This window comes from Hakea prostrata, chromosome 6, assembly GCF_041222555.1.
Source record: "Hakea prostrata isolate BN-2017 chromosome 6, UWA_Hpros_2, whole genome shotgun sequence".
NCBI lineage: Eukaryota > Viridiplantae > Streptophyta > Magnoliopsida > Proteales > Proteaceae > Hakea > Hakea prostrata.
In genome coordinates this window covers 39,561,736-39,578,316 of record NC_142605.1, presented here as the reverse complement: position 1 = coordinate 39,578,316, position 16,581 = coordinate 39,561,736, and the positions used below count along the sequence as shown (strand labels likewise).

Sequence of the window (16,581 nt, the reverse complement as noted above, 5' to 3'; positions counted from 1 at the left end):
GTTGCAGATCTCCCGCCAGTCTGCACAACTCTCCCTCATTTTTCCCTCAAAACCCCATCAAAATAGTGGGATTTTGAGAGGGCCTGGGGTGAGAAAAATGTGTCCCGACAGGGATTTCATGGTGGCCAAAGTTGTCGCCTGAGTTTCCCACCCAGGCAACCAAATAGGTAAATTTTTGGAATTTTGTGGTAATCCAGTACAACTTTCCCACCCCTTTAATCCCACCCCACTTTAACCCTGCAAACAAACACAGCCCTATAAGTCCAATGCATAAATAACCTGAGTTTAATGATATCTATTAGTTTTTTTTAACATAATTTGAGAACCAATTAATTACCAAGTCATCTATTACTTCTTGACGTGCTTGTAGCACAATAGTGGCAGTGACAATCTCTTATAAAGAAACAGTAAGTCTAAAGTAATCATGGGTTCGAACATCCGTCCCACCACACCTTTCCCCCTCCCTGGAATATGGGTCACTTTCCCACAGGGTGAGGGTTTGATCACACAAATAGGGGTGGGGCCCTTGTCGCAATGATTAGTTTGATGGTGAATATTTTTTTTGTGTACCTTTTGATTTAGTTTACCAAAAAAAAAAGAAGAAAATTTAGAGTTAGCATCATAAGACTACAGTCGGTTCAGTCGAACCAAACCAGACCGGAGCGAACATTTGTCAGCATGACACACGTGGCCCTAGGTTATAGTTTCTTACGAAGTAGAACAAAAACCGTATAAGTTTTCTCAATAGTAACGCACACTGCAATGGTAGTCATCGCTTACAATTCGCTACTCTATTCTCCTGCGAGTTGTGCGTTGTGCTTGTTTCTCTGGTTGCTCCGGCTGTGAGTGCTTCTTCGATTTTTTTTTCCGCTTCCGGTTACCTAGGTTTTGCCTTATTTTCCATCTTGCATCATCGTCCGCCGTGTTTTCACCGTTCGTTTGTGGCAATGGCGGACGGATATTGGAGGTATGGTGACGCAAGGCAGGCTCCGATGCCTACCCTTTCCGGAAAACGTTCTCGTTCTGATTATGGTAACCTTCTCTGCACTTATCTTTTATATTTTAGTTATGACTCTCTTCTACCTCGGAGACGCGCTTCCGACAGAAGCTGTATAATTTGTGATCTCCCTCATTGGGTGCCATAGGGTTTTAAAACTAGAAACTTTTGAAGTGTTCTCTTTTTCCCTGAAGTTTCCCTTTGTTGTGTCTACTTGTTTCCCTTTTTCTTTTGCCCTTTCAAATCTCGTTCGTTTTTCCTTTCTGAAGGTTGTTAGGGTTTTGCTCGAATTGAAAGTTAAAGCTTTGGTACTTGGCATCTAAGTTGTTTGGCGCACTTAGTGGTTTTCATGGTTGCGGGAGAGGGTTTCTTCTAATACCTTCTTTTGGTGGTCCTGCCAAATTTGTCTCTTGTTAGGCATGGTCTGCATCATTGTCGATTTCATTCCCCGTATTGCTTTCTGGCATTTTTGAAGTTTTTGTTAACTTTCTTTGGAGTTAGGTCCAGTTTCCCGTGGTTCCTAATAATATATTAGGTTTATGGATATTGAAAGGATTTGAAAATGCCTATTACGTGTACTTGGTACAGTGCATTGTTCGTCTTGCAATAAAGCCCTATATTTCTATGTTAAGCTTTTTACTTCTGTCTTGATTTCTCGCAAGATCCCTTATTGAAAAGAAAAACTGAAAAAGGCATGTGTGTGCTGATGAAATTTGCATTTGTATTTATTTTTTGTTCACTGTGCAACTGTGCATTATTATATGGTTAGTACTCATGCCATGGAAGAATAAATCAGATATCTGTTGAAAGTGCACCTTAATGTACCCCATCCAACAAAAATGGTAAGAGGTCTCTATTGTCAGAGTGCGAAGGGACAAATTGTTTGAATAGAAACTATAAGAAAAGGGTAGAAAATAAAAAGAGGACCAATTTTCCTCAGGATGGTTTCACCTACAATCATAGGATAAGTTTGTTCCAAAATACCCTCTTGATACCTACACCGGCACTCTCAGTTCTGCTGGTGGGATCCATTCACCATTGGACGGAATTTCAGCTTGCCTTTGCCTTCGTCCCCCCCCCCCCTCTTAAAAGGAACGCTCAAGCATCAACATTGTTTGTAATCTCAAGATTGGATCAGCATTATTGGAATCTCACCTATAATTGGCCAAATATGACATGTTCGTCCCCCTGCGCAAAGGAAAGGGGGGGGACTGTAAAAAATTGTATTTTTACCTTTTAGACTTGTCCGTGCAGTTATATTAAATCGATCTTGGCTGATCCTAATCTGATCCGAATAGGCTGATACCAATTCAAGAATAAGGACCATGGCTGCCAAAATTGAGAAAGGCAGGCAGTGGTCGATGGCTATTGTATTTTATTAATCTGATGAATATACGGTGAGTACCTTTTTGTCTTGAAACTTAAAACTCAGAGTAGAGATACAATAAAATAAACTACCAAGCAAATGGAGCATGTTGCTTGCCCATTTTTTTCCTATATATGCATTGTGGTTGCAAACAACTTTTTTGGGGCAATTTTGAAGTTCATTGTTCTTTCATTCTTGCATGGCATGGCCACTAACGAATTTGGGGTGTCTGCCAAAATGGAAAGCAGATTTGAAATTCCTTATTTTGTAATTGTTGTTCTTATCACTTATCTAGTAGACTCAAGAAATTGTTCCCTTTTATGTTCCACTTAGGGGTTAGCATCTTAAATTTTTTTATAGATGCATATTTCTATTGATGCTTGCCATCATTCTCTCTCTTCCCCATTTTCCCTTTCCCCTCTACGTATGTATGTATTTATATACCCATTCATTTGTGCACGAGTTTGCTGAATTGTATCCTTTGGAAATTGCAGATGTCCCTGGTGGTCATGAATATTCCAATTATTTTCCTCGTGATGATGAAAGAGGTGCACCCCGCGTGAATAGAGATTCTGAATCCATTGGAGCATCTTATGATCGTTATCTGCGCCAAACGGTTTGTGATACTCATGAATATTCTACATTTTGTACTTTGATCTGTCATTTTATATGTGAGAGCGGCTAACAGTTTCAATGATTATTTTCCCCAGCAAATTTCATCTTATGGTGGTGCAGAATCTGGTCGACCAATGAGTGCAGGAATGACCGGACATGCTGTGGATGATCCACGCATGATGTCAGTTGGGGGCATTGAGTCAGGTATGGCTGGAAAAGGCCGGAATATGGGTTTCAGTGGTGGAAGGCCTGAAATGCCTCTCCCCCCAGTTGGGGGCATGGAATCAGGATTGGGTGGAAAAAGTCGGAACATGGGGTTTGGTAGTGGAAGACCTGAAATACCTCTCCCCCCCGATGCTTCAAACACACTCTTTGTGGAGGGGTTACCTGCAAACTGTACTCGCAGGGAGGTGTCCCGTATCCTTCTACTGGCGATCTAATCTCTCTCTTGTTTTTGCACTATTCCTCTTGTTTCTTTTTCCTGGTATTGTTCCTTCACTTGGATGTGCAGATATTTTTCGTCCATTTGTAGGATTTAGAGAGGTCAGACTTGTCAGTAAGGAATCTAGACATGTAAGTCTATTATTTTTCTGGATTGAGCCATTCTGCATCCAGCAGTAGTTCTTTTTATATTGCACTCACATGCTTGTAATTTTCCAGCCTGGAGGAGATCCCCTTGTCCTTTGCTTTGTTGATTTTGCAACTCCAGCTCAGGCAGCTACTGCATTAGATGCCTTACAAGGTAACATGTTTTGCTATTCTTACTTCTTTTAGTTCTCAGATATTTGCTCCTTATGTAATCATGCCCTTTCTTTTTGTGTTACCCCTCTCGTCTCTGTTTGATCTAGCATTAACGTTGATATATTCTTGTAAATTCTGACGCGATTGCCTGTTATGATGTTGTCATTAGCTTATTAGTAAGTGAAATTTTTTGACTCCATGGTATGATACTTCATATTATTTACCCTTTACTACTTGATATTTCTTTGTACTTCTAAATTAAAATGATGTGATTGAAGTAGGGATTCCTACTGACGACAAATCTGAATACACGGTAGCGCTGTTTCTTATGATAAGTGGGTTGGTTTTGAGTTTCTTTTCTATAGTACTAGTCTGCAGTCAATAAATTCTTCTCATCAAGGTATCATCTGGGATGTAAATGAATTTTTTTTTAATTGACGGTTTTTGAATTAAACATATGAATTAAAAATAGGGTGGACATCTGACTCTAGTTTGACCCTTAGTATGTGCTTCTTCTTTTCCTTTTTTTTTTTTTTTTTTTTGGGTTGGCTTGCTTCCTCTGAGATTTCCTTCTTGAACCTTGATTTGTTCTTGGCTTTTTAACATAGACATCTAGGTTGAATAACATGACATGCTATTCCTACTTAAGTTTTGAAAATTTTGGTTCCTTATTTGGTCAACTACATCTTTTCTGTTTATTTCTCGTGTCTCTTGTATTGAAACTAGCAGCAAGACTGTATATATTCTAATTATATATGATGTGATTGCCAGTTTTGGTACAATTTTTTGGCATGAGAAAGTCTAGTTTTATTAGTAAGCTTTACTTTTCCAAATTTCCTGGTTCTGAAGCCTATGGTATGACACTTCTTGCTATATACTCTTTGTTATTTGATGTCTGTTTCTACTTTAAGTTCAATATGATGTGATGGAAGGAGGGATTGCAACATTAGTCGGGTATAATGGTGAAACTACGATGACTAAATCTAAATACATGAATACATGGTAGCATTGAGAGCAATCCCGTTTTTTGAGAAATGTGGGTAACTTTGGAGTTTTTTGAGTCCTAGTGTACGGCCAATACACTTTTGCACATCAAGAGGTTGTCTAGTATGTCCATTATATATCGTGTTTAAGGTGTTTGAGGGCAACACAAGAATATGCATAGGGTGGAGTGTATCCATGGTATGACATTTCTGCGAAATTTGCCTAAATTTTGGCGAATTTCGGCCATCTCGGTGGTGGGCGATACGATATTGGGGGCGAAATTGAGATGGTCCAAAATTCGCCAATATTTTGGTGAATTTCTGCGAAATAATCAATATATCGCCGGAATTCGCAATATATCTTCAAAATTGATATTTTGGAGATCTCTCGCAATTTCTCTCGCGATTCTATAGCGGAATCTTCGAGGTTAATGGACAATCTTACTAATTCTGTCCCAATGATTCAAGCCTCAAAAGGCAATGTGCCAAATGTGGTTAGGGAGGAGAATCTATGTAGAATAATTCTTGAACATATATCAAATTAGGAAGATATTTTATGGCAAAATTTTCAAGATTAATGAGCAATCTTACCAATTATGTTCAAGTGATTTAAGCCTTAAAAGTCAACGTGCCAAATGTGGTTAGGGAAGAGTATATACATGAAAGAATTTATGGAAACAACTTAAATTATGAAGGAATTCTGTAATGAAATCTTCAAGGTCAATGGGTAATCTTTCCAATTATTGTCCGAATGATTTAGGCCTTAGAAGGTAACATGTTAAATGTGGCTAAGAAGGAGAATTTAAATGGAAAAAATTATAAGAAATAATTTAAATTTACTAAATATTGACATCAAATTAGGGTAGACACCAAATTTGGCCCAAAATGACCAAAAATACCCTCCGAAATGGGGGTCGAAATCTGCCTATTTTTGTGTGAAATCTCGCCGAAATTTTGCCAGTCCACCCGGTAGTGAACCGGCGAACTGGAACGAAAAATCACACCTTGAGTGTATCATATGGTAGGTCTACTCTTAGGATACAGTTTCTTGTGAAGAGCTTGTTGCTTGCTTCTTCTGACAGTCTGTTCTTCTGTTATTGCCATCTTCCAGTCCCTTTCCCCTTTTACTATGACATTCTGAGCACTACATGTGTTTACAGCCCTTTCTACCCAACATTTGATCTGTTTCACTAAACGCAGGATCGGGGGTTTATGTGCTTCAATTTGCTTTTGGTTTATTTCTGTGCTGCTTTTTTATTCACTTGGAACAACATTAGAACAGAAAACATGTTAGGTATTGTCAGTTCATTTTTGTATTCTTCTGTGATGAACCTGGCATTATGTGTTCAATACTCAGAAGCATAGGTATAAACCTAGACGTGTATGTGTTAATAAATACTATTCAAATTCAAAGGGATTAAAAAAAAATCTCCCCCCCAGCCGGCCCTGCTTTCTTGTTGCTCTGATCTCATTCTTTTGCTGTCTAGCCCTACCCTATGCTCTTCTATCCAGACCTTTACCTGCCCTTCAATAAATACCTAATGAGCAACTGCTTTCCACTATTACTCAGCAGAACTGGAACTGAGGTCCGCCATCATAGAAGTTTCTTGTGCTGCTTGTCCTGAATAAACTCACTCTTTCCTCACCGTTATCTATGATTTTCTTCCTGATCTGATTGTCAGAAACTTAAATGTCGAGTTTGGATTGCTTGTGTATTTATTCTCGATTTCCCTCCTGGTTGAACCTCAAGGAGGTTGGAGTGACTGATGTGGAGCTGGCTGTGTTGTTGGAGAACTCTTATGCTGCTTCAGTTTCCATTTCTGCACTTTAGGATCACACTTCTTCAGATGATGTTTCTTCTACATCTGCAAACCCGGGTTGCACTAAGGACTAGTTTTGTTGTTGCTAGTAATATCAAGGTTGTACACTAGGTCTTGATGTTATTTTAGAGATCTTGAGGTGTGGAGGAGTTTGTGGGAAACTTTCAGGTCAAATAACGTCAGGTTGTGGGTTGAGTTGAATTTTATGGTGAATGTTGGTAGGGATTTACTAGTCCTCAAGTATTGATTGCTCCGGCCTGGGTTTCTACATTCTTCCGAGTTACATGTTCAGAAACATGTCCGAGCAAATGGACGGGGTAAAAAAAGAAATCAAATATAATAGTAGTAGTTGGCCTCTTGAACTTACCAGAATGGAATGAAACTAATTATTCGTCACGATCGGTTCGGCTGATCAAATTCTTTAGTCAATCGACATGAAACATCCGGTGTTTTTCTGCAATGTTATCCAGTGTTCTAAAAATTAAGGTCCGATTGTCTTAGGTAGAAATTGAATCTGACCATTCAAAATTTTTTGATCCCTCGATGGAGATCATGTTTAAGGTTCATTGGTTTGATACATCACTGGCAGGAAGTGATTTAGGACCAATGTGGATCTTGATTACAGGTTTTTAATCTTTCTACCTCCCACATGGATTAAAGATATATCTCAAGTACCTTTTTTGGTAGTGATTTGATTGGGTCATTGGATGGGTTACATTGATTGATATTGACCATTTATATAATCACCATGGCGGTAGTTTCTAATATTAGTAATTATCCTACTTATTAAGAAAGTTTGGGATATTATACCTATTCTGCTGTTGTATTTTGCTAGATTCATGTTACATCTTAGTTTCCTATTTTAGTTATTCTATTTGTTAAGAAAGGTTGGGTTATTATCCCAATTTCTAGCTGGATTTTATTAGATTTATAGGATTCCAAAATCTTAGTTTGTCTTCAACCGAGTGCAGAAATAGTGTTAGGCTGTTGTTTTTTTGTTCTTGGCATGTGTTGTCTAGACTTGATTCTGTTTAGTTTTTCCTTGTTGTATGCTTGCTAGATAGATCAGGAACTCCAGAGGAAATTCCTTTTTGAAACATGGATTTAGGACCCATGATTTGGTTTTTTTTGTTTGTGTAGAGATTGTTATCTTCCACAAGCCCCTACCCCCCAAAAAAAAGGTTAAAAGAAGGAAAGATTTGTGTTTCTTTTTCACCTCTCTTTTTTCTTCTTGTTTGTCTTACATAATTGTGTTTGATTCTCTTCCTCCTACCTACCGCAAGCAGATCCATCAATTAGATCTGCGTAACCTCCCTTCAACTATCCTTGTTACCACAGCATCAACAGCCAACTGCTGGAAATGATCCAAAACAGTGAGAGGAAGAAAAAGAGAGGGAGAGAAGAGAGGAGAAGGGGGGGGGGGGTCATTACTGTAGTGAGGTAACCAAAGACCCTAAACTTGGTATTTGGAGTTTACTAAGAGGTGTGGTGAGCTTGCTTTACATTGTCATCACCATTTTGCTGGAATGCTTAAGTTATGATAGAGGTGATAAGCCTAAGTGTTAGGACTTGATGAGAAAACAGATTGTGGAGCCAGCACTTGCTGTTCGGTGTCTTGGAACCTAGCGGCGCGCTGGCTACTTGGGTGATTTATTGTGAAAAGATAATTCGATAATAACGAGTGTCGCATCATCTTGCATTTTGATGCGCCTTCTATTCCATTCAAAGAGTCTCTTGCGCTGGGTAAAACTGTACAATTCGATTTTGCAGGTTATAAATTCGATGAGCATGACCGGGATTCAGCCAATTTAAGGCTACAATTCGCTCGTTATCCTGGTCCAAGGTCAGGTGGTGGGCCTCGTAGCAGGCGTTGAGTAGTGCCATATTACAGGTGATAAAACGTTACCTTATATGCGTTCAGACCCTTCTGTTATTCGTCGACGTAGGATCTACTGAACCGCTGCGCTACGGAATGCATTCGCACTAAAATCATTAATTCGGAAATTCTCTGTAGGGCCCGCTTGAATCTGGGATGTTTCGATTGTGACGACGTTACGACTGCGTTACGGATAAAGTTTATTCGGAAATCGTTGAACGTGTGCTTCGCTGTAGGAACCACTTGGGTCAGGAGGTTTCTAACTGTGAGGGACGATTGGTAGGGTTTTGCTTGTGGTTTCCGCTTGGGCTAGGACTTTGCAAACATATCGATCCCTGCACTACTAGTACTGTTTTACTTGTGCTACTATGTTTATGAGTATTTTAGAGATTGACAGTGAATGATTCTCTGCTTTTTTTCTTTTCATGTTATGAGATTATAATTTTAAGTATTAGAATTATTAATTGGAAAAGTATACATTTTTTCTTTCAGCAAAATTGGTATGAATGAGTAACATGTTATGGATGTATTGCTCAACTTCGGTATCGTGCTCACCACTAAGAAGTTTCCGCCTGGTTTTAACATGTCCTTTTTTACTGATATATATAATAGAAACTTTATTTTGCTTTTCTCGTATTTTTTTAATTCTTTTTTTTTTGGTAGGAGTATTTTTTTAATTCTTGCGTCTAGTTTTATCAGAATTAATATTTGAAGGGTTATCTTTGGTTATCTTGCTGTACATTGGTGAGGGTAGGTCGGAAAATTCACCATATATTGGTCTCTGTCTCTATTGTTGCTTCTTCTCTGTTAGATGTTTGGATGTGAAGAAAAAGGAAAAATGAGAAAATCATGATGATGTACTGAATTAATGATTGTTCTCTTTCTCTCTCTCCCTTCAAGGTATTTTATTTCGCTTTTTTGGGGCTCATTTATTTATATACAATCATAGCCCTGGTGATCAATGTGTCCTGCTTGTTTTAATGGAGGTTATTTTCTTCTTGTGCTGCATACGCACCACTTTTCATATAAATTATTCTTTTATCTGGTAGAAATATTGTTTTTCTCAACGTTACCCGAATGGGCAGCTTTGTCGCTTTTATAGGAATTTCTTGTGATCAAATTAAATTTGATATCCAGTTTTCTTGAATGCAATGAACCTGCATCCATCTGCCATGGATTTCCTAAGGTGGTTTTTTAACCCTTGTTTGAATTTCTATGGAGTGAAATTTACCAAGAATTGTGTAGAATTGCATAGACAGCTACAGCCCCGAACCACAGATGCAAAAAATTGTTATTGGGTGCTCATAAATATCTTAAAGTCCTAAATTCTGCCCCTCTTGGTGGAATAGTGTTTCGATTCCTAGTCCTTTGTTACTACCAGCTGTGGCCCCTTTCTGTTACTTCAATGGTTATGGCGTTTCCGACTCTGCTAGTCTTGGAACCTGATCTTCTCCATCTTCTCTCCATCATCGTTTGGACGGGAGAGAGGGTCCTAAAAGGCAGTGGGTTTACGTGTCACCAAGCACGAGGGCTAAATCGTGACCGTACTTAGGGGAGTTCCAAACTCGGCGCAACAAATGGTAGTGTTATTAATGGGAAATGCTAACCTTTGATTGGTGTCGAATGATACCCTGCTGAGGAAGTTATATTTTAATTAAGCTAGAAGAGATAATTGTTGCGTGGTTGTTACTACTCTTATTCTAAGGGTTTATGGGGCTCGACCCATTCCTTAGCTAGGATGACCTTGTTTATTGCACATATGACATTTGGTCAATTTTCATTCGTTGGTTCGGATCGAACTTTGTGTTATCATGCATTTATCTTTTGTATTTTTTTTCTTTTTTTCTTCTCTTGATGTGTGTCTGTATTTCTTTTCAAGTTCATGAATGGAGATTTTCAGTTTCATACCTAAAAAAAAAAAAAAAAAGAAGAAGAATAAGAAGAAGAAAGAGATAATTTGTCAATTTGTGTGGTGGTGCTGAATCGGCCACCAGCTTATGGGTGCATGAAATGATCTCCGTGCTTGAGTGGTTCGTGCCTTTTGTTGATGAAATTAGGTGTCAGTTGTATGCGCTTTCTTACTAGAAGGGAAGGGATATTTTGGTAAGAGAATAGAATGATAACGTGCCCTTGGTCTTTTTTAGATACCACGGAGGAAGTAACCTTATAGTTCTTATTTATTTATTTATTTTTTAAAATTTATTGAAAATAACTTTGTTTAAGCCTCAAGTTGGCCAAATGAAAATAATATAAGACAAGATGAGCATTTTATTGGCTGATAATTATTTTTTGTTTGTTTATGTATGAGGATGCAACTAGTATTGTAAATGAACATTAGAAAATAAAAAAATTGGAATGGCATCTCCGTTGGTATGAGTTTTCTATACGTTTTAAGGGAATTCAAAGTGATAATGAAAGATGGAAATTGGAGATGTGACTTGACTCGCTAATGGTTACTGAATAATTTTGTATTTTTTCTGCAAGCTGACATTAAAGATTCTGGATTCCCTGGAATCTTCGCGGGCCAGAAACTGTTGTATAAGATGTTGCTTATTCAAGTGAGTGATATAGAATCATTTATGGAGTGAGCGACAAAATCAGGGTAACGTACGTGGATGCATGCACGCTACGAATTAAAAAAATCTCCATTTAAATGGTCGGTAAGTGGGCCCTTTGGTCGTCTTCAACCACGTCAGTTGTCAGGTATGAGGTGCCTCATAATTGAGAGTCCTCCTTGCTCGCTCTACTGGCCTTACAAGCAATTCAATTCCTAACTACATCTACGTCAGTTGTCTTCTGAAGGGTCGTCCCATTCAACCGTATGGATTTTATTTTTCAAGCACAATCACACATTTATAGCATAGAATTATTCTAATAATGTGACACTATTGTATCATGCCTTAAAACACAATCTGAGTATGATCGATACATGTATGGCGTGCATATTGTGTACAGAACATGCAAATACTCGTTATTAGTATTACCAAAACAAAAAAAAGAGTAAAGAAAGAATTTTTATGTAGCATTGTTTTTGCAGTAGGCAACTACAATTATATATTTCTACCAAAAAAAATAAATTTACGATTGTATATGATCCAATTGGAGGATTATTTACAAATAATGATATAGTAAAATTGTTTCTTATATTACTGTTCTCAATAGGATAATAGAATAAACTTTATTTTTTGTTTTTCACATCTAGTCGTTTAGTTCGTAGGTTCCCAAATTGATTAGGTTGACTCCTGGTTCTTAATGTTTTATTATCCTAATTTTTTTTTTTTTGGGTAAGATTAGATTTATCCTAGTTTCTTCGTTTGACTGACACTGGATAGGCCCTAATCCAGCCTCTTCAATAATTTCGTTCTCGACCTGAAATAGAGAAAAGAAAGGGAAAAAAAAAAAAAAAAAATAGCCAACACCTAGTCAAAATGTTTTTTTTTATGGGGATTAGAAGTTAGAACTCGCTCCCATTTTAAGTGTGGAAAGTGAGTTGATACGGGACGGGAAGGTAGAGAGGTAGATGGATGGGCCGTAAAAGTCTTGTGCATGGTGTAGGATCGGAAGGCAATGGATTCTGTGTGGCCCCAGCGTTACATCTTCGTCACACCAAACTCTTTCTCTCGTTGTTTAGTACTTTCTTTAATAGTTCTGTGCAAAGGGACAAATAGGCTGATACCATATATGCTGCATCTCTGTTTAATCTTTTCAAGCTGCCTTTGCTTGCAGAATCTCATCAGAATCTAATCGTCTTCAATGGAATCTCCGGACGACATCACCACCCCACTTGGTGGGTTTTCCTCCACCTTCTCTCCTTCTTTCGCAGTTGTCCGTCTTTATGGATTTTGTCTAAAAATACTGAAATATCTGAGTTTGTGCAGTGAGTGGCGATGACAAAGAAGCTTACAACCGTCCTAAGTCCTCTTCATTTGCCGAAGAAGCGAGTTCTTCCTCGCCGGCGGTCGAGTTACCGGAGTCGGAGAACTCACCTGTTCCGCAGGTGGCACTGACAGTACCAACGACCGACGACCCAACTCTGCCGGTGCTGACTTTCCGAATGTGGGTGCTGGGAAGTTTGTCCTGTGTGCTGCTGTCGTTCCTGAATCAGTTTTTCTGGTACAGAACAGAGCCGCTCACCATCACTGCCATATCGGCTCAGATTGCAGTGGTTCCTTTGGGGCATCTCATGGCATCCACGATTACTAACAGGGTTTTCTTCAAGGACACTCGCTGGGAGTTCACTCTCAATCCGGGGCCTTTCAATGTCAAAGAACATGTTCTTATTACCATCTTTGCCAATTCAGGTGCAGGGACCGTTTATGCCATTCACATCGTTACTGCTGTTAAGGTATTCTACAAGGAAAAGTTCACCTTCCTTGTTTCTATAATCGTCGTCATAACCACGCAGGTAAATTTTTGTGTCCTCCCCTCCCAACTAGGATAAAAGAAGCTTTGAAAATTTGAAATTTTGGTAGCGTAATAGTGGATTTTGATATATAGGTGTTGGGTTTTGGTTGGGCGGGGTTATTCCGTCGATACCTGGTGGAACCGGCAGCGATGTGGTGGCCGGCGAATCTGGTCCAGGTCTCCTTATTCAGGTAAGTTTGTTTGTTCTCCTGATTGTCTACTGTGGCAGCGGTTGAAAATCATTTAATTAAGCAACAAAAACCAGATGGTGGCCTTCGAATTGGAGAAGGGGGTCCGTTTTCAAGAACTCCTGATTTGGTAGCTGGCTTAGCGGCGACCCACCCATTCAATCTACCATTCATGACAAGCTACCATTAATGACAGATACCATCTTTCACCTCCCAAAAAAATCGGAGCTAAATTTCATCAAAATCGTGAATTATATTTTCCTGGAATATAGGGATATATATATATATATATATATATATTGGATACTGGATACACAAGGTGAGGCAGGAAAGTCCCAACCACTGATTTTGTGACTACACATATTATGTGGGATTTACTGGGGTTTCATCTTTGAATTATTTATTTAATACTTAGATGTTTTTTTTTTGGATCCCGTATAATATGTGCTGTGAAAAAAAAGGGGACTCGCAATATATGCTCCTTCAATGGAGAAGTGATCCGAACTCCACAAGTATGGGCTTATGGGCTTAAGTCAAACACCTTTGCTTAAGAATCTGGAACAACTGACTATTACCCAATAATTTTATAAATATTTGCTTGAAATTTTAAATTTGATGGAAGAATGAGAACACCTAGAATCCTATATGAGGTAGTAGAGTAAGGCTTTATTCCTCACTAGGGAAGAGATTTGTGCTTTGTTCACACTTTTCACCACACAGTAAGGGTGAGGTCTGTCTTGAAGTGTTGATAAAATAAAAGGGGCTTTATGTGGGTTCTACGCTTATCGTGTGGTGAAGAGATACAAGCGAAGCAAAGATTTCTACTCTCAAAATTTCGTTTCGCATTGTATTGTTTATCATGCATGTTGATGTGATAAACTTTAAAATTGGCATAATTTAGAATTGGAGAACGTGAAAAATTTCTACCAATTCCTTTCGTGGGAAGGGAGTACTCATCTTCTGCATTGACGAGACAATACTTTCCAAGTGTTTTCTGATGAAGTGCATAATTACAGGGCCTTACATGAGAAAGAAAAGAGACCCAAGGGTGGGCTAACGCGTACTCAGTTCTTCTTGATCGCTTTTATTTGCAGCTTCGCCTACTACGTTGTTCCTGGCTACCTCTTCTCTATGGTGACTTCCTTATCTTGGATCTGTTGGATATTCCCCCACTCCGTTCTGGCTCAACAATTGGGCTCAGGTCTCTATGGACTTGGAATTGGTGCACTTGGTATTGATTGGGCCACCATCTCTTCCTATCTTGGAAGCCCACTTGCCAGCCCATGGTTTGCCACCGCCAATGTGGCTGTGGGCTTCTTCGTTGTCATGTATGTGCTTACCCCAATCACCTACTGGCTCAACGTCTACAAAGCCAAGACATTCCCCATCTTCTCTGATGAGCTCTTCACCTCAACTGGTCAGATCTACAACATCTCCAGCATCATCGATTCTAATTTCCATCTCAACCTTGAAGCTTATGAAAAGAATGGCCCTCTTTACATAAGCACCTTCTTTGCCATGACCTATGGTGTTGGTTTTGCTGCACTCACTGCTACAGTCTCCCATGTTGCTCTCTTCCATGGAAGGTATTTTTAACTTTTTTTCTTTTTGGGTGGATGGTATTCAGCAGTGTTTTGAGTTCTTGAATCTTACTGAACCATAGTTCTTTTTTGGGTGGAAAAATGCAGAGAAATTTGGGAACAGACCAAATCAGCCTTTGGGGAGAAGAATATGGATATACACACTAGGTTAATGAGCAGGTACAAGCAAGTCCCAGAGTGGTGGTTTGTGATCATCTTAATTGCCAACATTGGGGTCACTATCTTTGCTTGTGAGTATTACAATGACCAACTCCAGTTGCCATGGTGGGGTGTTCTGTTAGCTTGCGGCCTTGCATTCTTCTTCACCCTCCCAATAGGGATCATCACTGCTACCACAAACCAGGTTTCTTCTTTGCTATATCTCAGTGGCAAAATTTAATTTTACACTCGGTAACATTTTGGTTTTAATTTACGCTATTTGTAAAACTGGAAAACAGACACCAGGGTTGAACATCATCACAGAGTATATAATAGGGTACCTGTATCCAGGCCGCCCCGTAGCTAACATATGCTTCAAGGTGTATGGGTACATAAGTATGTCACAGGCAGTTACCTTCCTGCAAGACTTCAAGCTTGGCCACTACATGAAAATCCCTCCCAGGACTATGTTCATGGCACAGGTGGTGGGCACCCTCATTGCTGGGTTTGTGTACCTAGGGACAGCTTGGTGGCTCATTGAGACTATCAGTGACCTCTGCGACACTTCATCGGACAGCATATGGACATGCCCGGGGGACCATGTCTTCTACGATGCTTCGGTGATTTGGGGCTTAATTGGGCCACTTAGAATATTTGGGGCGCTGGGCACCTATGAAGCCATCAATTGGTTTTTCCTAGCAGGAGCTGTTTTACCTGTGCTGGTGTGGTTGTCGCACAGGGCATTCCCTAAACAAGAGTGGATTCGGCTCATCAACTTGCCAGTCTTGATTGGTGCAACGGGGAATATGCCGCCGGCGACTGCAGTGAACTACACTAGTTGGATCATCATTGGGTTCCTCTCTGGGTTTGTAGTATACAGGTACCGAAGGGACTGGTGGCAACGCCACAACTATGTGCTTTCAGGGGCACTTGATGCAGGGCTTGCCTTCATGGGTGTGTTGCTGTATCTGTGCTTGGGCCTTGAGGACATTAGCCTTAGTTGGTGGGGAAACGACTTGGATGGCTGCCCATTGGCAACTTGCCCCACTGCAAAAGGGGTTAGAGTTGAAGGCTGCCCTGTTTTCTGATCTTGTTTCCATGTAAACATTCATTCATTTCTCACTCCCCAACCCCACTATGAGGTTTCTGTATAATTTATAGTGAAATAATGATGAAAAAGAGGTTCACAACAACTACTAGTTCTACACTTCGCAACATTAAGTAAAAGATATTTACCTCCATTTCACACTGAGATCCTCTACTTGGATGTTCTATGTATCAGAACTGAATTGTTATAGCTTGACGAAGACACAAAAACAATACGGATTAGCATACACAAATGACAATTCGAATGTTTTTTAATAAAAAATCAACTTCTGATCTAGTATTTGATTCGGTTTTCACATAATTATCAATATTGATAACAACAGTGGATTATAGCATCCACACCTCCATGTTGTAAGTCTATAGGGACTAGAAATTCTGAACTCTAGCACAACTAATGCTTTAACGCCTTGCATTTCATGAACCTATATCATGACAGAAAACGAGAAACTTTGAAGCTTATAAACGAGAGTTGTTCGTTCTACAATTATTCAATCATGCAAAGAATCTTCCTGTGACGAGCAATGAATGAAATGCTTTTTAGGGTCGTGCAGTATTACTTTCCATGTTATTTAGAAACATTGGAATTATAAAGAAAATAATATCTGTAAATGGGGGTATTTTGGTAATTCAATGTTAATTAATATATAGTTTGAAAAAAATATATTTTGTAAAAAATTAAAAGACATTCTAGTTACAACATATTATATTATCTCTTTAAACGGTTACCTGGATTCATAATTAGAGG

At 39.2% G+C, this 16,581-nt stretch overlaps 2 protein-coding genes across 2 annotated transcripts; both read left to right on the top strand.

Annotated features, from left to right (window-relative positions):
- Positions 1 to 741: 741 nt before the first annotated feature.
- LOC149014043 (RNA-binding protein 2-like) lies at positions 742 to 10,257 on the top strand. The gene is made up of 7 exons (XM_089157850.1): positions 742 to 1,032; positions 2,858 to 2,979; positions 3,074 to 3,395; positions 3,490 to 3,551; positions 3,639 to 3,720; positions 8,293 to 8,413; positions 8,537 to 10,257. The coding sequence occupies exons 1-6, from the start codon at positions 948 to 950 to the stop codon at positions 8,394 to 8,396; spliced, it is 777 nt and encodes a 258-aa protein (XP_089013976.1). The 5' UTR covers positions 742 to 947; the 3' UTR covers positions 8,397 to 8,413; positions 8,537 to 10,257.
- LOC149014042 (oligopeptide transporter 7-like) lies at positions 3,642 to 15,998 on the top strand. Its single transcript, XM_089157849.1, has 7 exons — positions 3,642 to 3,720; positions 12,125 to 12,185; positions 12,277 to 12,803; positions 12,896 to 12,993; positions 14,007 to 14,576; positions 14,679 to 14,934; positions 15,029 to 15,998. The coding sequence occupies exons 2-7, from the start codon at positions 12,152 to 12,154 to the stop codon at positions 15,815 to 15,817; spliced, it is 2,274 nt and encodes a 757-aa protein (XP_089013975.1). The 5' UTR covers positions 3,642 to 3,720; positions 12,125 to 12,151; the 3' UTR covers positions 15,818 to 15,998.
- The last annotated feature ends 583 nt before the right edge of the window (positions 15,999 to 16,581 follow it).